The 27,893-nt window shown below is 30.4% G+C and overlaps 1 protein-coding gene across 1 annotated transcript in view; it reads right to left on the bottom strand.

Annotated features, from left to right (window-relative positions):
- Window positions 1-27,893, bottom strand: part of LOC106644003 (protein dachsous-like) — a 443,369-nt gene that overhangs the window by 215,092 nt on the left and 200,384 nt on the right. Inside the window, exon 3 of the mRNA XM_089596931.1 lies at window positions 16,377-16,662. Coding sequence (XP_089453057.1) covers window positions 16,377-16,662 — 286 coding nt within the window. The remainder of the gene's footprint in view (window positions 1-16,376; window positions 16,663-27,893) is intronic.

Below are 27,893 nucleotides of genomic sequence, written 5' to 3'. Positions count from 1 at the left end.
AGTACGTGAAGCAGCGTTGCATTTGACATAAAAAAGATGTGAATGCTCTCTTATTTTTTGGCAAAGTTGATTATAACTTGTCTTATCATGTTGATGCTGGCAAGAGTTTTCTGTAATATATTTAATTCTTTCTTCTGTTGTTACGTTGGAAACATCATCACCAAAATATGAATCGAGAAAATTTTCAGCCATCTAAATCAAAAGTTACGAGATTTTGAGGAGGGATCATGATTTTTACTGGCTCTTTTATAATGTTTACAGCCATCGTCAAACAGCAACCTTTATATTTTACTGCTGCTTTGCCTATAAATATATAAGGAGTAATTTTTATCAAACGTAGGTATACTTGTAAGTGGTTGTTAGTTTGCGTGACAGGAATTTCTATTGGAACTCTCATTCTGGCTGGTATTTTTTTAACACGATTTTGACCGAAAGTTACTCCTGTAGCGCACCATTTTCTGGACACAAATAATAATTTTACGTTGACATTTTTATAATTTAGAAGAATTAAAAAACTTAGCATTAGTTAAACGAAGATTTCAACTTTAATCGAATTTATTAAATAATGACGATAAATACAAGCATTTCTTTAATTGTTCTAATCTCCCGAAAACGATCATTTCATTTATGCGTAAAAATAATATTAATCAAGACAATATACTCGACAGTTTGAGTAGGATTTCTTATTTGTGTTTGGACATGTGCAAATCATTTTGCAACCATACATGCATAGGCACTTTCTCCATGCCAAGCAAGTTTAATCTGCTACCAAATTTCGTACTTGGTGCCTCTAATATAGAGCGTGAAGTCCATCAAAAGAACAGAGAGGTACCAAGTATGAAGTTTTAACAGAAGGTTAAACTTACTTTGCATGGAGAAAGTGCGTATGCATGTGTGGATGCAGTTTTATCTGTACACGTACACACCCAAATAAACAATTCTTCTTAAACTGTGGAGTATAGTGTTTCGATTGATGTTACAAGCATTTTTTGTTTTTGATATTATTATATTTCTGCTACTTTTTTTAAAACACATTTTTGATCGTTTGTTTGTTACTAAAAATTTTATTATATCCTTTTCAATCTTTTAATGTTGAATGGATTTCTTTTTAAGTTTCTTATTTGATTATTAATGCTTTATCCCAAACAACTAAATAAACTTTTTACAACTTTTCTATTGGAAGTATAGTTCCAAGAGTGAACTTTTTCTACATTAAATAGTGTGAGTGCCAAAAATGTAGAGCATATAAACTTACTTTTATCACTTTATGCTTTGTTGAATGCCTGTACAATAAAAAACTTAATTATACCATTCTTCATTAGAAAACTAACAGTAAAAGGGATATATAAGTTTATTTCGTTGAACTTCTGGGGCAAATGACTTTATACGATACTTCATAGTGTAGATGAGACAATTTTAAAGGATATTAATAAGAGGTTATTTAAAGGCAACATTTGAATTACCTTTACAAGAAAAATTATACATTTTATTTGTAAAGCTTTCTACCTCGTGAATAAAATCTTAAAATTATAGAAGTAATGATGTTTATTGGAAGTTAAAGTAAAGTAGATTAGTTATGTGTCCGCACATGAAAAAAAGTTAGGACAATATAATATGAAACCAAAAATAATGACTTGTAACAAAATATACAGTAAACTATTCATCCCATGTAGTTAAAGTAGTAACTAGTTAGTATGGAAAAGGGTTTGGACAAAATTTGTATAACTTTAAGGGAGATATCGACAGATGACCTTCTATTTGACCCTGTAGTCTACAGTCAAGATCAATTCTAGGTTATATCATCGTTTTCTAGAAACTCTAATTTAATACAAACTAAAGTCCATTCATGATAAATATGTAAATAAAGTATAACTTATATTAGTTTATTTAAAAAAACAGCTTTAAACATAGGTTGAAATAAAATACAAAAAAATATTAAACCACCATTGAATTTCCGTTGGAATAAACTTTATCCTAATGTGTAATTTCTGACTATTTTTGAATGTAGAATAGTGAATAAGAGTTTTTATTATAAAAAATCGACTTAGGCTCAAAGTAATCGTAAAAGTTGACCTAAAGGTCAAATAAAACTTTACTAGTTGATATGCCTGTAAAAGTAACACAACCTTAGTAACATTCATACTCTAGGCTCTACCCATAGACTTATTCAGGTATTTGTATTAAAACAAGTCTCCTTGTATCTTTACGCTAGTGGAACTTCATCCTCCCCCACCTTACGAGCACCGATCCCCAGATGACTATAGTCTTACAGAATGGTAAAAGTTTTATGAATAATTTATTGGAAAAAGATAAATCAACATACTCTAAGAATATATAATGCCAGAAATAATACTCAAGAATGTGCAAGAATAATTTTTCTAAGGGATAATTAAAGCATCAGAAAACATCTGGCATACTTAGACAGAAGGAACATATAGTCGCATAATAATATCAAAACTAAGAATTTGTTTTTTCTCCTATACTGTCTATTTTCTCCAAGTAATAATTTTGTTTGAAGAAAAAAAGAAATCATACATACCACCTAAAAAACCTACAAAAATTACACTTTTTCATGTTTTTTTCTTCTTCGTCATCTGGCCTATTCAGGCAGGCCATAACTGTTTCAAAAGCTGATTAGTCGCATTAAGTTGGAAATCTATAGTACAATAAGATTCAGAAAATCTGCAGTGAAAATACCAAAGCATATAGCTTAGCAAAATAAACAAAAATTAGTTTGAAACTTAAAATTGTTACATGGGTCATATGGAGAACTTCAAATTCTTTTCTGGAATTTGTAGCTTTTTTGGACTGATTTCACGTAACATATAGCAAAAATATATACTGCCCCTTGCACACAAGCTTACTACAGTGTATATTTGGCAACTTGTCTCCCTTTTCAATGGGAAATCACCCCTGCACTTGCAAAATCATTGAGACACCACGAGAGTCCCGAAACGACACTAGCTTTTGCTCAAGGTCAAACTCTTTCAATAATCCAAATTTCTGACCAAGTTCTTTTAAACTAAGCTATCATTTAAATAGCAACTGTGCTTGTCACTCAGACTCAGCGGAAAGCCAGAACCTAAATCAGCGTCCACTAACGAACCAATTTGTACTATCACCCGGGTGTCCGTTGAAAGAAACATTAGCACTACGTTCACAGTAAGACTGAAAATTTCACAACTAAACAAAAGTGAAGACATATTTATCACAGACATAGGAGCTGACGTCAATACCATAAAAATATCTTCATTACTACCGAATATTATTATAAACACTGATACAAGAACTTCCCTCATCGGATTAACTTCTCCAAATATCATAACATTAGGAACCATACCGTTAAACACATACGATAAAAATCACGTTTTTCACGTCCAATCACAAAAATTCTTTCAAGTGAGTCAGGAATATTAGGAAATTTGTTTCTAACTAAAGAAAGAGCCAAGCTTTGTTGTTACATAAGAGCCTTGACACTGAGAAGAAGACCTATAAATCCCATTCCATTTATAGCAAGAATTGCAACAACAAGTGACGAAGAACGTGGCCTTGAATTGCTCGATACAACGACAGAATATATGAATTAACAAGAAAATTTTCACAAAATTCTAGATAATATTGGCATAAATAAAAAAAATTTGTAAACACTGCTAACTCCTCAACATTTCAAGTCTACAGGAGTAACTTTTGGTCAAAATCGTGTTAAAAAAATACCAGCCAGAATGAGAGTTCCAATAGAAATTCCTGTAACGCAAACTAACAATTACTTACAAGTATACCTACGTTTGATAAAAACCACTCCTTCTATATTTATAGGCAAAGCAGCAGTAAAATACGATGAAGGTTGCTGTTTCACGGTGACTGTATTTACATCTCTACAAATAAAATGTTGTTTGCAGAACAGGTTGAATTAATAAGAATTTTTTTTTTCTTTTTTTTTTTTAAGGGCTTACCTGAAGACTGAGAGAAGTTGATTTTAAGAATCAAAGAAAAAAATCATGACTCCTTTTTAGTTCGTTTAAAAAATTTGGCAAAAACACTGCCACTTACGGAATGGCTAGGCACAGTTGTTGAAAGTGCCTGCCTTGCGTTAAAACTTAAAAGTAATGGGATTGTTCTAAGAATTACAAGCCGGAAATTTACATTAAAATCATTTATTATGTATTAACACTGGTTGACAATTAAGTTGTAAAATGGAAGAGACTAGTATTTAATTTCAATCTTACCTCAGATGAGATCAATATTTAAAAAATAGACATTTTATTGTAAAAATTCACGTGAATAGGATTTTGTCAAATTACGATGTTAGTTGGAAGAAGTTGGCTGTGAAGATTAAAGAAAGCAAGTGAGGAAAGCCTCAAGATTTATGCTTGTTAGTATTAATATAAACTATGCAACTCCAGTAGCCTATTATTTTATAAACCTTTTAACCGGTCTAAAGAAACTTATTTTTTCGAAACCCATTTGGTTTGACGAGAATGAAGTCACTGTTATCAGCGTTACTTTTAATGGTAGGAAATCAAATTAGAATACATAAACAGTATTAAAAGTAGCATTTGATTTCATGAATAAAATTAATTTTAAGCCATATTTTTCAAAATCTGAATGATTTTTAGTATAGAGAAGGCATGCATTGTGCTTGCAAAATTGAAAACAAGCACGTCAACTTTTTAAACGAGGATGAAAAGGTGTTTCTAGCTGTAGAAGTTCTCAGTGATAGTGCTATATCTGCCGTGCATTTTCTTAAAAAAGGATATCAAAAATAAAAAATTCACAGTAGCAGGGGCAAAATGGATGAATCTGTCACAAAAGTTCTCCTGCCTACTTTTCAAACGTAATAATTTGGAGAAAAATACTGAAAATAGCTTAGTATTAACATTTATCACCATAGTGTACGGTAAAGCTTAATGGATTCAATAAAAAAAGCTTCTATAAGTCTAAGTAGGTCCACAACTTTTTGCAAAAAAAAACATAAACCGCCGAAACTGGCCATTTTCTGACATTTAATTACATGGCTTCATTAGGTCCTAGGAACTCCTTTCAGGGCTTATATTGTAGGTATTGATACCTTACAGTGGTTAAAATTTGGTGGAAAATTTTTTTGTAAGTTTTTCTCCAATTTTTAAACATATGAAAAAAGGTGTGTTGTAAAAACAGAGGAGAAAACGTGAAAAACGGTCTAATTTCAATTTTGCAACTTGATATTTATCCTTTAGATGTTTCTCTACACCACAATACTCGTTTGCAATCTTTATGATTTTGATAAGCCTTTGAAAGACGCGTTTGAAAATAATTCATTTTTGTGTCATCAGGCTCTGATGCGAGCCAAACGAGGAGAAGGGCCAGATGGTGGGGGAAGCCTTTTTTTTGCTGCAGCCAGGCTTCGATGAAAAGTGAATGCGTACTTTCAAATTGGCCAAACGATTTAAAAAATATGATGACTGGGCAGATACTGAACGAAGTTTGACATTTTTTTTTTAAATGGGGTACCTCGAAAAAATATTAATAACTGGACTTTTTTCATAGTTAAATAAATGCGCGATCACCTCCTTTGTTGTGTTCTCTGTTATCTGCTGTTGTTTACAGGCAGTACTATGTGATTTCACTACTGTCAATTACCTTAAAGTAAATTGCTTATTAAAGTAATTATTTTGATTACATCAAATTATTTTTAATAACTAGCCACGTATAGAATATAAGAAATGTTTCAATAAAATATGACACAAGTACGATTTTAAGTTTTTAAAGTTTGCGTTATTTCTCAAACAATTAGAGATAGTTGACGTCTTAAATTTGTTGGATGCCGCACAGAGTTGTGAACTGCGCTTGCGCTCATAAAACTGGGAGTGCTGAGGTAAATCGTGGATTATACTGCAACGCAGGCGTTAAACAATTTAACGATTCTGGTTTGTAGTTTATATGTTTTTGGTGAGTACAGTAATAAATATTTACGTTTATTATAACTGCTTGCATGTTGTTACATATTACATACAGATGCATGTTTATTTACAAACATATACATCAATTTCACCTTTTTAAACTTGCTTCTTGTACACTTTACTTTTTTTAGCACATCTCAATGATAATTAAATTTAGTTTGCTACTTCATAAAAGTGCAATATTTATACAATTGTACGGCATTCTAACGCTAATATTCTCTAAATATTTGAATGCTGTGACGTATTTCACGGTTGTGTAGGTACATTCAATAGTGACCCTTGGAAATAGTATTATATACATCGAGATGTATATGGGAAAAGGGCATGTGTATATTCGTGCGTTAGCAGATATGTTGATGCACGTGTGTTTATAAACGTAATAATTTCCAAACAAATAAGTTTTATCCAACGATTTAAAAATATGCGTATCGATATGTTTTTGATGAACAACAGAGAATTGTATTTGTTATTACTTTCAGCTAGTACAGTAACTTTATGATAGCCATCGCTTTCAACGACCTACAGTCAATTTTGGGGCATTACCGCAAAATCACAATCTTCTAAGTTACGTACTTTTATCGTAAGTAATAATTTTCGCAACTATATTAATTGTAATATTGTTTATACCATAATCATATGTTTATCACGCATTCTACAGCTGGTAATATTTTCTACGTGTTGTATTTTAGTGCTCAATAGATATAAAGAAGTGCCCATGGTGAAGTGCATATTATGCGACAGAAATATATTGCCTACTAAAGCGCCTTCGCTTATGCAGTCTTGGGGTTTAAAGACACTTCTACAGTCAAGCATACAGAGGAAAGATGGGAAGCATTATAGATTACGATGTATAACTTCCACAACAGTTCACAGCACTTGACATCGTACAAATAATTCCCCAGCAAGTATAAAAAAATTTCTTGCTTTTTCTAAAAAAAAAAAAACAGATTGAAAAGCAATAATCTACGGAAGACTGCAGTTTTAATTACTCTGCGTCATGTTTATTTCAAGCTAATAATGTGTCTGACAATTACATTAAAACTTACGGAAAAAAACCGTCGATGTATTTACAAGTTCGTTTGGTTAGCAGTCCATCTTTCGCAAATTAATATGATAAATATATTAAAAGAAAAAAACACCAAGACCTAGACCCGTTTTAGCCAGTCTATTAGCAACGATATTATCAATGCTGTCCGTTTTGTAGTTAATACCATTACAAATGAAACTAATGATTATCTGTTTTTGCTGAAAAGCATTTTAAACGACTACAAGGGAGACAAAGCAATTAATCTGCATTTTATAAAACAAAAGTTATAAGAAGGTTTCAAGAAGATATTAGGACATTTAAAATCAAAAATAATTTTAGAATTTGTTTTCAAAATTTTCCGAAAAAATTTTGACAGAAGATTGGTATATGACTTGGTCTGACAGTGCAGATAAAGAAAATATTCGAATAGTGCAAGCCACCACAAAAATAGATTATAAAGATATACGGTTCTGGTTGTATAATACTTCAGGGTACGAGGTCTTGGACAGATTTTTAAGAGACACCAACAGATGCATACCACTAATATTTAAAATTTTTTTGGACACACTCGTCAAAATTGGGAAACAGTCTGGTGTGTCATGGACGAATAGCTGCACTATGTTCACTCACTGCTTGATAGCCTTTGTACGACCCCGTTCGCTCTTATCACCGGTACTTTTAGGACTGTCTACTATGCTTCACAGAAAATATGGTTCACAAAATTTTATGACATCATTGTCGAACATTGGTTTGCGGAACTTACGATGAAACTATGTGATTCAAGGCTTCCGTCTTACACGAACCGCAATCGTACAACTTTGATTCCTCATACATACAGTTCGTTTTCGATAATGTGGATCACAATACCGACAGTTTAGATGGGCTGAAAACATTTCATGCAATGGGCGGTATTATGTGTATACCACAGGATAAATTGAGCAGGCTACATAAAGTAACTCTGGTGGCGGAAATCGGTAAATTTGAGTTCATTCCGCTGCACAGCTTTGAGAAAAAAAATATGAAAGGGCTATGTAATCTTGCAGTAGAAGACCTGAATGTACATAATAATTTCCCAAAAGAGTGTCTGTTGGTTCTAAAAATTTTCTGTGGTTCCACGCGATAAATTCAACTCCAGACAAAACCCATGGATGGAATGGATTTCACAAACAGTTTACTACAAGACGCGCCTTTGACAAAAGTTAAGTTATTCCACTACCGTTTGGTAATTCACCTCCCAGAAATAATATTACGATTTTGACTGTATTGCTGGAAGCAGATAAAAAATGCGAAGCCAACAAACAGATGCGCGCATTTGTAATGTTTGACCAACTGTTCTGTTTATAAGCTCGTGAAATTCTAGCCTGCATGGGTCGAACTTCTGACTTAAGTTAAATTATACTGCGATTTGGAGGTTTCCACACACTAATGTCCTTCCTTGACTCAATACGGAGTATTATGGGTGGTAGTGCATTAAAAGAGTGCCTCACGCTCGTTTACGCTGATAATTTGTCAGACATAATGCTTACTGGACACGTTTTCTTAAGAGCCGTTTGTGCACACCTTTTGGTTCACAGCACGTTAGCCCAGAAAATTATGAGTAATTTGAACTTGACTCCCAAAGAAATAGCAGTTTTACACATAACGTTCGAAGATGTAAGCCGTACCATTGACTCCACTCTTATAAGTAGTGCTGCATTTCAAAGTATTAAAAAGGAATTTGATGAAAAACTGGAGGCATTAAAAAGCAACTGACTGACAGCACAGCTGTGGACTTTGTTTTTTAATTTAGTGCAAATAGTAAAGAATTTTATAGACGCTAAACGCACGGAAAATTGGAATCACTATCTTAAAACTATGCGAAAGCATGTTGCCCTTTTTCCATGCAACGGGGCAAAGAAATTATGTTACTTGTGCTCATCTCTATTTCCAAGACATGTATAAGCTTAAAGAGATCATGAGTGTTTTCGAGTATAAAAAATTCACGAAACACGGCTACTTTAGGATAAAGCGTGATGACAAGTTCTGAACAGGTACCTGGTATGGTCAGACATATCATTGAATAGTTGTCAATGAAATAATTTCAGGACACAGAAGGAGTAACACGCCAAGAAATATTTGACAGCGTTCTTTGTAAATGGGTGTTAACAATGGTTGTTCTTTTAAAAGTAACTAGTAAAATTAAGTCTTTCTGTGGGGTGACATTTGAGTCATTGGAGCAACACGTTGATTCATGATTGACTAGATTTTCGTGTGACATAGCCGATAGGCAAAATATTTTTGAATATCTTAACACTCATGATCTGTTTGTAGTAAACGATCAAGTGTGCTCCATTAGTACCAGTGTCATCGGTGGAGAAAACTTGAACTGTCACAAAGCCTTTGATGTTCGCGTGAATTCCTTGAGTAACATGCTAAGCAAAGATTTTAAAATCATTAAATTTCAAAGAAAAAATAAAATTCACTTACTTATGGTAGTTTCATCTTTAGTAAAAGTCGATGATAGTGTTACATTGAGGCTGCGCTCAACGTACCTTTTTTTTCTTTCCTCCTCTTCTTATCCTCCTCGTGAAGCCGCGTTTTTGTATCAACCTAAATGACATACACTCACACATATACCAAGTACCGAAGCTAAGGCTTCGTGACACACGTATAAAGAGAGACCAAGTAAGACAAAGAAGAACTAGTCTACATTTCCCTCCCTCCTTATGCGTTGACATCGCCTGATGAAACTTAATAATTGTTTTCTATCCTTTTTCTCTTCTGTGTCTTAACCAATCGTAAATAAGCCGACGCTCAAGCCAGGATGTTGATCCACACATCGGCCAGCGTTCATGGAACGAGACTTGACAACAGCATACTACACTTCTACTACTTTCTTTCCCTAACACTTACAATACCCAGAGACGCCAAGCCGAAAAATAATGTGAACTGTAATACAACCTAATTTCAATAAGCAACCACTAGGATCAGTATCGTTACCATACTATATTCTTTAGCAAGTAAGAGTCACCCTAAAATTAAAACAGCATATGTAAAGGAAGACGGAAAGCGTATAGGAAATCTTTCCCTCTCCCTGCCACGAGATGATGCAGACTAATTCTAAGAACTTATGTGCATCTCGTCGTCTCTGGCCATAGTGGCAGTGATAAGGAGGCAAGATCTTCAGCTATATAAGCTCATGGCCTCCTTCACGAGCAGCTCAGTCTTAAAAAATTCGTTCAATAGTCAGGTCAGCTTAAGTGTATACCTAAAGCAGTAGCCAGACTAAAGGCATACGACCTGGAGAACCCGGTCGATGCATTCAATGGTCAGGCCAGCTTGGTAAAACACCGAAAGCAGTAGCCAGACTAGAATACACGACCTGGAGAATCCGGTCAAAGTCTATTTGTGACCTGGAGAATCCGGTCCACAATTTCGATTTAAATTATATCCAACCACCCAGATCTGGCCTCGAGAGCCACTTGTACCCCCCCTTTTTTCTTATTTTTAAAAAAAGTAAGTAATCATATTTTTTAAACTAAATTCTTATACATCTTATACATGTTTTTCTTTTTGCGTAAAACCCACTATTTCGTGCTGTTCAATCCGGATATTAATGACCAAGCAGGTGGTGAAAGGAAAATTTTAATTCGCAAAATATTTTAAAGAAAACAACGCTAAGTTGTGTGCCGGTTGGTGCAAATGCCGATGGTCAAACAACTAGCCTCTATTTAAAAAAAATCAAGTACCGCTAAGCTGCGTGCCAGTCTGTGCAATTGCCGATGGCCAAGCAACTAGCCCCTAAGTAAAAATCAAGTTGTGTGCCGCTTGGTGTAAATGCCGACGGCCAAACAGCTAGCTCTTATTTAGCCAATCCAATTTTTAAAAATATATGTCGTGCGTTGCTGGTAAAATACCGGCAATCAACGACTATAGACTACTAAAAAGGAACCAACTAACCATTCCCAAATAAATGGCCAGTTACGTGCCGTGGGGGTAAAGACCGATGGCCAAGTAGCTAGCTAACCATTCTATAATCATTTACCCTGTTCTTACCCTTGCTGTCGTGTCCCCAGGCTATTGAGGGAGAGCTTCGGCCTAAATACAAAATTTACTCCTACGCCGCGCCGTCTTCGACGTAACAATAGAATAGTTACCATAAGCTCTTCACTAATTTTCTAACACATATGCACATTAATTAACTCGCAGGAGGACATAAGTAAATACGCGTGGTTTAAGTAAGTACTTTGTTTGCCATGACGCTGTTTGACGAGGGTGACATGAGAAAAGCAGCAAAAACCTAATTTTACTGCAACTTTGAGAAACTTGATTTCATACCAACTGATAATACGATATACGTTATCGATGGCGGATTTCTACGTCATCGCTGTCTATGGAGTATGAACTAGACCGTTATTATTAAAAAATATGTAAGCTATGTATCTCGAAATTCTTGGCCCGTTAAGTGTCCTATTGTTTTCGGTTGCTATCCCAAGACTGCTATTTCATCAACTAAAAGTGCTGAAGAATTGCACGGAATTAAGTAAGTTGGTAGCCCCGAGATTAATTTTGAACTACACACTCTGATAATAATTGCACTGAAAAATTTTTTAGCAAACGAAAATAATAAGCGACGTCTAATAAGGTTTTTGTGTTCAAGCTTTCATAAAATCGAATGTGAGACGGTGATTGCAGAGGAGAACGCTGATTTTCTTATAGTATAAACATCCATCAAACTATTAACACTTAAAAATAACGTAGTAATCATTAGAAAAGACACATATTCTCTGGTATTATTGATGCACATGTCACCTATAGACAATATATATCTAGTTAAATCAAATAAAGGGAGTGCTACTCCGTGGATCTTTAACCAAACTAGTTTTGTGCACGCGAATTTGAGTCACTATATTTATTTCCCTTATGGATTTTCAGGTTGCTATACTACCTTCTGTTTTTACAAACTGGGCAAAAGTAAGTTCATAAAAGTAATCAAAAATGACGAAATTGCAAAGCTAATCGATGTATTTTATAAGCATGCCACAAAAATAGATATTATCAATAGCGGCATTAAAATGACCAAAAAATTTTACGTTCAGGAGGAAAGTGACAATTCAGTGAATGAGCTGTTATAAAAAATATTTTTAATTAGAATACATGTATTAGTAACTACTTTTAAAAAAATTTTATCAATTTAGTTATCGTCCTCTATTAAACTTATACTTATGAAAGTTTTTTGAAAATTTTTATAGTAACTAAAAATGTGTTAGGAATTCCATGAAACCCAAAGTGTCTTATTTTAACACTAATTTACTTATAATAGTACTCTTTCTTGTGTACTTATGATTGTTCTTACAATTTTGACAGCATCAATGTAATGTTTAGAAATTTTACCATACTTGCTATTGTTTTTTTTAATCATTGACTTTATTTAATTTAAACTTAGCAGTAGACAGTGTTAGAATTATTTGTGGATTTTTTCAATTTGGTTACTTTGACAAAATGTTTCTCTATTTTTTTGATAAAAAAATAAATTAGTCACTGTGTGCCTTCAACTACACATTAAAAGTTTTCGTAATCTCAACCATCATAGTATTTTATGATTTAAAAATAAAAAAGACAATTTTAGAGTGGGACTTTTTGTACTTAAAATAATAAAGTTAGTTTTTCATGGCTTAATTACACAATAGAGTAAGCATTGAACTCAGAAATAAAGTCTTACGGAAAAAAATATTTTGTCAATTTATCATGAATATTCCGACTTGTATTTTCTTAAAAAAAAAAAGAAATGTACTATCACTTCCACTAAAAATACAATCATATATGTATTTCGTACTTTGTACAACTGCACGGTGCTCATCATTTATATAGTACTCATATTTAGTTAATGGAAAATTAAACGATACAATATAAAAAATATTTACAAAAACTTTGTTTTTAGAATTTCTTATTTTGTGCGTAATGCAATCGGAGACAATACTCAGTCTCTTTCATTTAAGATAACTTTTTTATTTTCAAAATCATTTAAATTTCAAATAGTTTTAGAAATTTTTCTTTACAAAGCTCTTCCTTTGTTTCTTGGCATGGATCATTCTTAATATAAGGAGCATGTAAAATGTGTTTTCTAACTGATACTTTCAAAACTTTCTCTTTGGAAGATATTTCAACAGATTTAAAAAACATTAACATTTTATACATTTAATAATTTCTCACCAGGATGTAACGTTTTGAAAATGAACGCATGTGTCAAACCTCTGCTTTTAAGCTGTATAGTGTGTATACAAAATAACTACATCAAAAATGTTACTTTTTGTTGCGTCCTCTAAAACAAACTGTAATTTTTGATAAAATTATCTTTCGGTGCTATTTTGTGTATCATTTTTCAGGAATTTTTGAAAATACTTTTAGACTCGTTTTATTTGAGATTGCATGTTACAGTTACAAAAAAATCTGGTTTACTACATTTTATGTTAGACCCATTACATTTGGATGATGTTTTTGCATGTAACGTCATCTGCTGACATTAGTTGATGAAAGTATAAACAGATTTCCAATTATGTTTTTGTTTCGCACATTTTGTTTACTGTTGGAAGCAATATTTAAAATCAAGTGTATTTATTCTTGATAATATTTGATTTTTAATGTTTTTTATTATTTTTCTAATAATTTGTACGATTTCTTACCACCGCAATGTATGAATTAAAAAAAATTGTGTCAATCTCCTGGTATTTAGCAATGGGCCAAATTCTTTAGTAAAAAGTCTGAAAGATATATAATCTATCTGAGTAATACTGTAAAATCAGGATTAGTTCATTACATTTATGCTTTTTGTCAGTGTTTGCAATCAAATTTAGATTTTTTATTAAAAACAATAAGAGAAATACGATTCAATCTACAAATCATGATAACATATTCAAGTATGTGTGATGAAGTAACACTAACCACGAAAACCATGCAATCAATTTTGCTAGAATTTCGCATACTGATTTATAATAGTTTTTAGATAATTTTTACAATGTTTTTAAAATTTTTTTTTACATACTGACAAATAACCGTTATAGTTTGTAAAAAGATGCTAGCTTCATGTTTTAGTTCAATAGAAACTGCTAGGTGGCATCAGAATTTATCAAAATCACCTAGAATTGAGGTCACTAAGTCTAGTAATAACATTTGTTGAGAATAATTATGACAGTCATTTACTAGCAGTACGTCAAGAATAGAGCTTTTCAATCAAGAATCACTGATCTTCTCTGAAGTCTGTGCTTGGTTAACCTAATAGCAAAGCTATAAAGAAGAAACAACCTTTTTCAAATGGGACATTCTTTAACAGGCAAGTGACACCTTTTATTATTGTAATGACAAAGTTTCACCAAAAAAAGTGCTTTCAACGCCAACGTCTACGGCATAACTCCAGGAGACGCTAGTAAAGAGCACAATAACTAGCATCAACATTTTTAAGTATCGTGGCTTTTCTCCCAGCCAGTCTGGTACTAGAACAGTAGGCCAGAGAAGACCACCCTAAAATGTCCAGAAATTTGGCTAGAAACGTGATTCAAGAAAGAGTTCAGCTTACTGATCGATTTTAGAGCTATCTTACATTAAACTATCTTACTAAGGATTACTTAGAATGCTTGAAATATTTACAGTCTTAAGAGTCGAGAAATAAATGCAAAATATTTATCCAGATTGAAACAGCAACGTCAAAATCATACCTCGTGAACAATACAATTTTGTTGACTACTTTTGAATGTTTTATTGCATATATATTATACAACTAATTCTGCCAGCGATTTGTCCACCAACAGACTTAAGAAGGCCAGCATCAGAATCAGCTTATGAATAATTTATTTAGTGACAGATAAGCTTTCCATTATAACCCTAACATTGATTACTTAAATCTTTCAGTCATTTAAATAGGTAAAGTAATATGTACTTGTATTTATAGTAGCACTAAAAAACAGACAAAGAAGGGTCTCGGACCTTGTTGCTCTGGTAGTCGTAATATTTTCTGATAGCTAGAAAAACTTCAAGTTAGTTTTAAGTCCTTACATTTTTAACGAATATCTCTTTTTCCATTTTATAACGTAAGAAGTGTAAGTGGTTGGACAACTATTCTTGGGGTTAAGCAACACACTAAACTTTTTATCATCATCGTACTTTTTTTTACTTTTTTACAGCTTATTATAAGACTAAAACTGCATGGATTCCAACAAAAAACTTTTTGAACAAGAATAATTATATTCCAAGAAATATCGAGAATAAAAAAAATCATTTGATACTAATAAACTTAAAATATTTTAAATAAAGTGTATAACACTCAAAAATTCTCTACTCAGTAAACTTAATTCATTTCTTAAGCAACATAAGGTTTAATTTAGTTAGATGATGTTTTTAAAAAAACTTTATGGAAGGATTACAATAAATAATGCATGGTTGCAATCCTCTTATAATAAATAAAAATTTAATTATGAATTTGGAATGGTAGAGAAACTTGCAAACTTGAAATTAATCATTTATGCTAACCAAGCCTCTGTTGTTGAGCATTGAGAACAATACAATGCTTTTAGGAACAATAAAATTCTTGCACTTATAGTTGATAAAGAAAATGATTCTAAAGACATTGTTTCATATGGTAGACATAGGTGTAGACATAGGTGATTGGAGCAAGTTTCTGATTTTTACTGGTTATATGACTCATTCCAATATATTTTTATGTTTGTTTTCAAAGAAAGTGGATATTCCAATGATATATTACTTCACAATCTTCCAAACAAAACTGTTTCTTGCATGTAATTATACACTTATAGGCTGATATGAAGAACTAATAGCTTAAACTATCTGCTTTATCATAAGAACTTATTTAATTAATTTGCTGTTGATATGATGGGCAACGTGATTATAAAGCATTAGATCTGCTTGCAAGAACGTTAAAAATATCTGCGTGCAGAAAGATACATTTATCCACGAAATGCAGTTAAAAACAATTGTCACATTGAACTATTTAACATCAAATATTTAGTAATGCTACTGTACTCATTGACTAGATCACCAAGATATATGCAAAAAACGAAAGAGACGACAGTATACGTATTTGGATCCAGGCTTCCATGTTGATACATCACCTTTACATGTAACCCTTATATGTCAGAAATAAAAAATAAGTTACACAAACATTAAAAACTCAGGCAAACACGATATTGTTTGAAGGCTTTTTCGCTTAAAACAAAAATATAAATGTTCTCACTGAGAAAGCAATAAACAGTAAAGTTGTAAAGTTAATGCTGAAATATACAATATCAAATGGCAAAGATAAAGTCTATCTCATGTTTACATACTTTCATGGCTGAAAACTAAAATTCAACCAGATAAAAGAGACAATATCATTTAAGCTGATAAATAAAAATGATGATAAATAAAATAAAACTTTTTACCTTCGAAAATTGTAATTACATCTAATTCTGGAAATGTAGGCTGATTATCGTTAATATCAACAACTTGCACAGTTATATAAGAAGTTCCTGTTAATGGTGGATCACCTTTATCAGTAGCAATAACAGTTAGATAATATTCTTCTTTTATTTCTCTATCGAGAACAATATTAGTACGTACAATTCCACTGTATGGTGGAGTTATGATAAAAGCATTATCTTGATTTCCATCCACAATATGATATACAATTTGATTCTCCAGATCATTATCCATGTCGTATGCAGATACCTGTGAAATTAATAACTGATTATTTATAAAATGAGCATGAAATTCAAATATGGAGCTAATGTATTTATAGTAAGCCAATCAACATAATAACAATAAAGAAAATAACAATAGAGAAAAAAGTGTTGATGATATAAAAAATGATGATAATAAAATAATGTGTGGTACAATGGTACAGATAACGTTAATGTTAACGAGAATAGAATGCTGGTAATGGTGGTGGACAATGTATTTCAAAAAGCTAATAACAAAGAGAGTGATACTAAAGTTTAAGATAATATTGGTAGTATTAATGATAAAAGAATAAATAATAAAAATAAAAATGAGATAAATTATAGTTATCATAATAATGATGGTGATAATGATAATAATAAGCTGGACAAAGGTACGCTGAGTACCAGCTTACAAGAAAAACGAGGTGAGCTGCTAGTAAGAACAGCAAAAAGCAGTGCTGGCAGATTCTGTACCAGGAAATAAATAACGATCCTTGGGGCAGATCATGCCAGATAGTGATGGGGAAACTGGGAAAACTGGCACCAACTCCAAACAAAGACGTTGATACCATGAGGCATATCGTGGATACGCTATTTCTGACTCATGCAGAACTCGAGGATCGAGCAGACTTGGAGCTCATAGAGGATGTACCTTTATTCACTCAGAAGGAACTGAAATAGCAGCTGGATCGCTTCAAAACGGAAAAGCCTAAAGACCAGATGGCATACCGGCAGAAGTTAGCAAGACAGCGGTGGCAAAACACCCACAACTGCTCTTAAACCTATACAATGCATGTTTGAAGAAGGGATTTTTCCCAACTCTCTGGAAGAACGCACGGCTGATACTGATCAATAAAGTCAAGGGTGAGCCTAACTGTCCGTCATCACTCAGGCCGTTATGCATGCTGGACACGTCTGGAAAGTTATACGAATAGCTGCTTAAGACCCGTATTCTACAGGCCATACGAAACGTGGGAGACTTATCCGACAGGCAGTATGGATTCAGAAAAGAAAGGTTACCAGAGGAGCAGCAGAAAAATAAGTAAAAGCAGTCCACAGCACCAGACACATATGCCATGGAGCGAGACCCCTTGTTCTGCTGGTGATCTTAGATGTAAAGAACGCTTTTAACTCAGCAAGACGGATGGACATGCTTTACGCTCTCAAACACACATTTAGAACACCAGACTATCTCTTGAGAGTATTGAGAAATCATATCAAGGATTGCTTCTTGACCTATACGACAACAGAAGGCAAAACAAAGAAGAAAATAACCGCAGGGGCATTCCAGGAATTCATACTTGGACCCAATCTTTGGAACGTACTATATGATGGACTGCTTCGCCAGGAAATGCCAGAGGGGATGTTCTTGGTAGGTATACAGACGATGCTGCTGTAGCGATCGTTGAACGCACGATGGAACTTTTCCAGATACGACTTAACCAGGTTATGCGAAGAGTGGTTCCATGGATGGAGAACCATGGGTTCGAGTTTTCAACAAGAAAGATGGAGATGGTACTACTGACGAAGATAGAAATAGATACTATCATCCCCCTTTAGGTACAAAGAAAAAGTAATTAGGAAAAATGCGGTAAAATAACTAGAGGTGACGCTGAATAGAAATCTCACGTTCCGGAGTCACCTTATGCAAGCAGCAGACAAGGCGATGGTAAGAGTTGCAGTAATAAGCTGAATCATGCTGAACGCTAGGGGACCAAAACCTTTAAAGCGCAGGCTCCACATATCTATTATTTTATGTGGGGCTAAGATATAGGGAGATGAAATAAACGTCAAGAAAAAGAGAGTAAAAATAAACCAAGTTAAAAAAATAGGAGCCTTACGGATGACCTGCACCTATCGCACAGTCTCGAAGTCTGCTACAATAGTGATAGCTGGCGTAATCCCCATCGAACTCCTTGCGAGGAAGCGACGATTGAAGCACCTCATGGAGCAGCACTTAGGAAAAATGGATGCCAAGAAAAGAGCCCGGGAAAAAATCTGTTAACACTAGGAACATAGATAGCAAGAGGAAGCTAGAGGTAGAGGGACGGCCCACCTAAAAAAAGGTGCCAAGAAATAGACTAAGCAAAAACATGTTAAAGAAGATTACTATCTCACACAATTCCTCTTAAATCACGGGTATTTTCACTCGTACCTCAACAAGATGTGAAAAACACAGACAGCTGCGTGCAAGTACTGTGGCAACACTAAAGATGACTAGGAACATTTGTTCTTTGACTGCTTCAAGTCAAAAGCCCAACAAAATGGGCTGCAAGAAAGGATCAGAGATTTTCATACCGACGACATTATAGATAACATGACAGAAGTGATAATTTTAATAATGATATTAATAATAATGATGACGATTTTAATGATAACGATAATTTCTATGATAATTTTATAAATGATATTAAAAGAAATAATGAGGATTATAATGATAATAATGATTATGTCCACAATTATGATAATGATAATGATGGTGATATCGATGATGATAATGATGATGATGATGATGATGATGATGATGATGATGATGATGATGATGATGATGATGATGATGATGATCATGAAGGATAATAATATTAATATTAACAAAGTTATTGTACATGATAATGATGGTAACAAAAACAATAATATTAAAAATTTAGAAATAATGAAAAGAATGCTGATAATAATAGTGAAAATAATTATTATGTAGATGATCACAATAACAATGACAATAATGACAATAACAATAATAATGATACTGGTATGGATGATAATAACGACTATAATTATCAAGATAATAATATTAGTATTATAAAAAGTAATAACTGTGATAATAATGGTGTTAATAATTTGGATAGTGATAAAAATGGTGATGATGATGATGATAATGATGACGATGTTGATTATAATAATCATGATGATAAAAGTGATGATAATAATAAATATATAAATAATAATGACAATAGTAAGGATTTAAACAATAATGTCAATATATATAACAATAATTGTTTTAATATTTATAACAACTATAGCATATGAGGTAATTATACTAATAATTTAGAAAAAAAAATTATAATAACTTTTATGTCTAAGCTAAGAATAATCAAATGGATTATGATAATGAGCATAGTTATTATAATGATGGTATTAATAATGACCATAAGAAATTGCAAAATAATAATTATAATCCTAACAACAATAAGTTTTTTAATTTTAATATAAATGTCTATGTTGACAACAAAATTGTTGATGGAGATAATAATAATAATAATAAAGTGTAAGATGATAACAATGATAATCATGATTATATCGAAGATGATGATAATGATAATTTTAATGTTGATAATGACAATACTTACAATAGTAATTTTATTATTGCCGATGCTTATCATTAGAATAATAATTATTGTGGTAAAAGAATTTTTATTTATGATAATAATGTTGTTATTAATTATAATTATTATAATGATGATTAAAATAAAGATTATAATGATAATAATTAAAATGGTTTTAATTTTGTTACCATTGTTAAGAATAATATGAGAAATCATAACAATAATGTTAATACTTATACTGACAATATTGGAGTTGTTAATAGAATTAATAATAATAATGTTAATGATATTTAAAATGATAAGAATAATTATAAGAATAATGTTCGCACCAAACAAAATCATAATCATTTTAATGATGATGTTAATCATTATAATGATAATGATACTTATGAAAAAGATAACTATCATGATGCTAAGTTCAATATTAATGTTAATATTATTGATAATAATAATAATGTTAATGATACTGTTTATTCTATTGATGAGGATATAAATTACATTAAAAATAGCATTAGTGTTATTATAAGAGATAATTATAAAAATAATAAAATTTAAAATAACGATTATAATAAGGATAATGATTACGATAGCAACAAAAACAATTACTTTAACAATAGTGATGTTGCCAATAATAATGACAACAATAATAATAACGGTATTAATATTGACGATGTTGATGAAGATGATGATAGTGATAATGATAATGATGATGATAATAATGATGATGATGATGATGATGATGATGATGATGATGATAATGATGATGATAATGATGATGATGATGATCGTGATGATGATGATAATGATAATGATGATGACGATAATAATGATGGTAATGTTATGATGATGGTAATCATAATATTAGCAAGGATTTAAACGATAATATCAACATTAATAATAATGATATGTATGATAACTATAATTTATAACATAATGATAAGAATGTTTTTAAAAATAAAAATGATAATAAAAATAATGAGAATAATAACGTCTCCCATAAAAATAGTTATACTTATTATGATAGTAAAGATAGTTATCATCATGACTGTATTAGTGATGACAATAAAAGATAACAAAATAATGATAATCATCTTAATTTTATTAGGTATTATAAAATTAAAGTCAATGTATATGTTGAAAACAAAAATGTTGACCGCAATGATAAAAATAATAATGATGTGTATGACAATAATGATGATGATAATGATGACAGTAATAGTGATGATAATGATGATGATACTGATTATGATAACTTTGTTAATAATAATGATTATAAAAAAAATTAAAATAATAATAATATTAAAAACAATGATTATAAAGATAAAACAAAAATGACAAAGATCATGATAATGATAATAATTTTTATAATACAAATAATGATGATAATATTAATAATAATAATGAAGATAATGATAATAATTATAATAAGAATAATGATCATTATAATAATAATAAAAATAATAATATTTCAAGTAATAATGATGATTTAAATAATAATAATCATGTTTATAATAAAAACGATTATATTGATTATAATTATAAAGATGGATATAATACTAATGGTATTAAAGATGACGACAAGAGATAGCAAAGAAATAATATTATTTTTAACATGAATGAGTATATTAGTAGTAATGCTAATTTTTTGGTTAATAACGACAATGTTGACGGCGATAATGAAAATTGTAATGATGTGTATGATGATAATGATGACGATGAAGATGATGATGATAATGATGATGATCATGATGATGATGATGATAATGATGATGATGATGATGATGATGATGATGATGATGATGATGATGATGATGATGATGATAATAATGTTAATGATGATGATGATAATGTTGATAATTATAATGATAATGATAATGATATTGATAAAGATGATAATACTGTTGATCGTTATAAGAACGTTGAAGATAATAATAATAATGGTATCTATAATAACGATGAAAATTAGGGTATGGACGTTAATAACACTAGAAATTATGAAAACGATGAATATAATATAGCTAATGTTACTAATGATAATAATTGTAACAATAATAATGATACACATAAATATAATGGCGATAATAGTGATGATGTTAATTTGTATTTAAATGTTTATAATTATAGTACTAATAACTATATTCATGATTATTATGATGTTTATTTTTGCGATGATAATATTAATATTATTGACGTCAAGTGTTTTAGAATAGTTATTTAAATAATTGAAAAAAAATGATGTCATTAATGTTAAAGATTACGTTCTTAATTTTGATCATATAAATGATGATGACAATAATAAGCAGTAGTGGATAATGATAATAATAACAAAAATGAATATTTATATATTATAAAACTTATACAGACAATTATGATAACAATAGTGAAAATAAATAAAGTATGGATAGTTATAATGACGATGACAATAATAACAATAAGAATAATGATGATACTCACAGTCCAGATAAAAATGAACATAAATACCAAGATAATATTGTTTGTACTAATAAAAATGTTGTATACTATGTGATAGTAATGGTGTTAATACTTTGATAATGATGATAATAATGATGATGGTGATGATGATAATGATGATGATGATGATGATGATGATAATGATGATGATGATGATGATGATGATGATGATGATGATAATGATGATGATGATGATGATGATGATGATAATGATGATGATGATGATGATGATGATAATGATGATGATGATGATGATGATGATGATGGTGATAATGAAGATGATGATCAAGATAAGAATGATGACGATGAGGATGATCGTTATGATAATGTTGATAATACTAATATTGGTGACAATAGCAAGAAATTAAACAATTATATCAATAATAATAATAATATTCTAATTAATAATGATAGTTTATGAAATATTTTTTTAAATGATACAAGAAGTAATGATAATAATAAAAATAATGATAACAATTATGTCAATGATAGGAACGATTTTACTCATCATGATAATAAAGATAGCTATGACAATGATGGTATTATTGATGACAATAAGAAATAAAAAATAATGAGAGTAATTCCAACAATAATAAGTATTTAAGTTGTCATGTTAATGTATGTGTTGATAACAATAATGTTGACGATGATGATGAAAATGGTAATGATGTATATGATAATACTGATAATGATGATGATGATGATGATGATGATGATGATGATGATGATGATGATGATGATGATGATGATGATAATGATGATGTTAAAGATGATAATTATAATGATAATGATAACGATAGTCATAAAGGTAATAATAATACTGTTGATGGTTAGGAGAGCAACGTTTTTAATAAGAATGGTATCTATGATCAAGATAAATATTAGGATGTGGATGTTAGTAACACTAGAAATTATTATAATGATGATAACGATATAGCTAATGTTACTAATCATAATGGTTCCAATAATAAGGATAAAATAAATTAGTACGATGGTGATGATATTAATGATATTCTTTTGTATTAAAATATTTATGATCACAATACTGAAAATTATATTTGCGATAATGATGATGTTCATTTTTGCGATAATTATATTGATTGATATTTATGTTGTTAAGTGTTTTAGGATAGTCGTTCGAATACATAAAAAAAAAGAATGATGATAATAATGTTTATAACTACGTTTTTTGATTTTCAACATATTGATAATGATGATGATAATTATAAACTTATAGTGGATAATGATGAAAATACCAAAAATGATAATATAGATATTATAAAAGTTATAGTAATAAAGAAGATTATAATAGTAGAAATGAATAAAACAAAGATAATTATAATGACGATAACAGTAATAACAGCAATAATAATGATGATACTGATAGAAAAGATAATAATGAACATAAATAACCAGAGCATGATGTTTATACTTATAAAAATAATAATTATGATAATCATGGTGTTGATAATTTGATGATGATGATGATGATAATCATGTTAATGATGATAATGTTAATGATGATGATGTTGATGATGATGATGATGATGTTGATGATAATGATGATAATGAAGATGATGATCAAGATGATAATGATGACGATCAGGATGATCGTTATGATAATGTTGATTATACTAATATTGGTGACAATAGCAAGAAATTAAACAATTATATCAATCATAATAATAATATTCTAATTAATAATTGTAGTCTATGAGATATTTTTTTAAATGATGTAAGAAGTAAAGATAATGATAAAAATAATGATAACAATTATGTCAATGATAGGAACGATTTTAATCATCATGATAATAAAGATAGCTATGACAATAATGGTATTATTGATGACAATGAAAAATAAAAAAAAAAATGATGTGTTTAATGATAATGTTGATGATCATGATGATGATGATGATGATGATGATGATGATGATGATAATGATGATGATGGTACTGACGATGATAACTTTGTTAATGATAAAATGATTGTGATAATCATAATGATAACAATAATATCAATAATGATAAATAATAACAATCACAAATAACAACAATAGTAATGATAAAAATAATTATGACAGTAAGAATGATGATGATAATGATTATTATAATATAAATAAAGACGATAGTAATTATAAAGATATTGTAGATAAAGATGATAAAGATTGTTTTGAAAATGATTATATTTACAACTATGGTGATGATAATGTGATCATTAATCTGAATTTTCGTAATGTCAATAGTGATTATAATGATGATGAGGATGATGATGATGATGATGATGATGATGATGATGATGATGATGATGTTGATGATGATGATGATGATGATGATGATGTTGATGATCATGATGATGATGATGATGATGATGATGATGATGATGATGATGATGATGATGATGATGATGATGATGATGATGATATTGATAGTTTTATGAATAAAATGATAATCATTATAATAATAATGATAATAATAACGATAAAGAGGATAATAATACTGTTAATTGCTATAAGAATAATAATAGTAATAATAATTATAATAATAATAGTAATGATAAAAATGGTATTTGTGATATAGATAAATATTAGGATATGGATGTTAATGATACTGAAATTTATTATAACGATGATCATGATAAGGCTCATGTTACTAATGATAATGGTTATAGTTATAATGATGATGAAGATGAATATGATGGCGATGATATTAATAACAACAATGGGTATTTGAATAATAATGATCATAGTACTGAGAATTTTATTTATGATAATGATGATGTTAATTCTTGCGATGATGATATTGATATTTATGACGAGAATAGTTTTAGGATAGTTGTATAAATAATTGAAAGAAAAAAGATGATGATGATAATAGTGTGTATGATTACGTTTTGATTTTGATCATAATGATAGAGATGATGATAATAATAGTAGAAATCATCATAATGAAAATGATTATCATGACGATGACAATAATGACAATAATAATACTGATGATACTGATATGGAAGCTAATAATGACTATAAAAATCAAGATTTTAATGTTTGTATTAATAAAAATGATAGTTGTGATAATAATAGTGTTGATAATTTGGATGACGACGATGATGATGATGATGTTGATCATGATAATGATGATCATGATAATAATATTCTTAAAGTTCTTCAGTTAATAAACTTTTTTTTTTAGCAGAAGGCTGTAAGTCTCAAACTTGCTTTCGAAATACTTTAGTCTCTTGAAAGATTGCATAGTTTGTTGTTATTGAAATTTTTCTTATGTGTTTTATTGTAGTTTTGTTCAGGTTTACTCATGTATTTAGTTTTGTTATAATAAATATGTGATTTGGATCAAGCTTTTGCAGAATTTTCATTTGTATTGAGAGAAAGAGTAAAAATTAAGGAAGTTATTCTTTGATATTGCCATGATTGCATTTTTTTGACTTTTTACTTAAAACAAGTTAAATTAACAAAAGGAACATTTAGAATTATGAATTTGAGTTTGACGCTTAAGCATGAAATATCAAAATATTTTTGCGGCTTGATTTTTTCTATCTCGCTTTTTGAAGACACGCTTATCGTGAAGATTATATATCAGTTTTAGTGTCTTCAAGCACTTTTTGTAGTACTTAAACATTTCTAATTCACATTACATAGGGTTTCTTAAGGAGGTTTCAGTTGATTTTACGGAGGCATGTGAGGAGAAGAGAGGTTTTTGCTTTTACACAGGACAATATCACAGCTGGTATTTTAAAATGTTGAATTGAAATCTATTTAAAAACTAAAGATTTCCTCATGTTTGACAATAAAAGGGCCTTTACCTCATTTATTTTCATTTAGGGAAGATTAGCCTTCGTATCATCTCTTGATTTCCTATCACTATGAATGAAATTGAATGTTAAAATATTTATAAAAATGTGGCAACGTTGCAAGCATTTTTCATCTTCTTCTTAAATTTTGGTATTATCGCAATGCATGTGCTAACGTCCAATTCTGTTATTAATCTGTGGCATCTGAACGCAATTATAACCACTAAGTGTTTGTTATTGCTATACTTATTAAAATGTCTCTAAAGAATCCTCGTTGGAAATGGAGATTTATCATAAAAGAACATCTGAATTGGATGGAAAAACTTTCAGAAGCTGGCCATGCCTAGAAAAAGACTGTTACAAAACAGCATGCTGTAATGAAGACAGACAATGAATTCTAGTCACAAGATATGTTTATAAAACAGAATTGTATAATTGACGTGAATGGCTAGACGTTTATATTGCAGGTCTTGCAAAAAAGAATAACTTTTGCAAAATACAGAGAAGGTACCCCGGAGAGGATTGGCTTCTTACTTTTACGATAAGTGTTAACATTGCTTACCAAAAAACGTTTTACAGAGAGGTAAAACAACGAGAAATCCAGCAAGCTATGCAAATTTTAGTAGCATTAATATAAAAACAGTGCTTGGTAAGCAAACATCTTTTTTTTTATTTAATGAAAATATGTACAAGCATACACTTATTGCATTACACATTTGACGTATTTATTGGAGGTGTCACGTACTCTGATTTTTGCACGACGCAACTTAACAAGTTTTTAAGTACTATTGACGTTCCTAGTATTAATGAAATATTGTACAAACGCCATGAAAAAATTGTTGGACCTATAGTCGAGTTCGTTGTTTAAGAATGTTGTTTAGAAGCTGCTAATTTTGAACGTACACTAACCATCGAAAATATTAGTATTTTACACAAGTTGTTGTGAGTTTCCAATTTCATTTTATTTTCTAGGTCCAATTTTTTTAAGAAAACTAGTTGTAGCAACACTAAACGTTGTTATAACTATATTTTAACTTCAACAATGAAATTATCATTTGATCTCTTTATTCTACTTTTTACTTTTAACAAGACATTTATTTACGGGCCAGCTACCAAATAATTGAGTAACTATTTATACGATTTTTTTGTCACATAAGATGAGTTCTAAAAGCAAAATTTCTTAAAATTACATTTATAGTTCCTTATACAGTAAAAGAAAAAGATAATACATACGTCAAAATATACACCAAATAAGATAAAAATAAAAACGTATTTTGTTGTACCAATAAAAATTATATCTATTCCATTACCTTCACCCTTTTTAATTTTTTTTTTTTTATCCATCCCAATAGGCCAGAGCAATTGAAAAATGGTATTTTAATTCTCAATTTAGAACACATGTCTGAAGATCTGGCAATTATTAGAATTTTTGCTTTGTACGATATGGGATAGAATTAACGTGGTGGTGAATTCAGCTACGATAATCTTAGTGGCTAGTGCACGTTAATAGAACTGCAAAATGGAGAAGTCCTAGACTTTTACACTAAAAACTATAAGTGCAAGAGATGCGAAATCGATGAAAAACTAGACAGGTCAAACCATATGACTGTCGGTTAAATTTCTGTGATAACTCTAGGTCTA

This window comes from Copidosoma floridanum, unplaced genomic scaffold, assembly GCF_036245765.1.
Source record: "Copidosoma floridanum isolate Cflo_tuat_1 unplaced genomic scaffold, Cflo_Japanese_pri ptg000030l, whole genome shotgun sequence".
NCBI classification, from domain to species: Eukaryota; Metazoa; Arthropoda; class Insecta; order Hymenoptera; family Encyrtidae; genus Copidosoma; species Copidosoma floridanum.
Note: the sequence above shows the minus strand (reverse complement) of the source record. Positions and strands in the feature narration are given on the sequence as shown.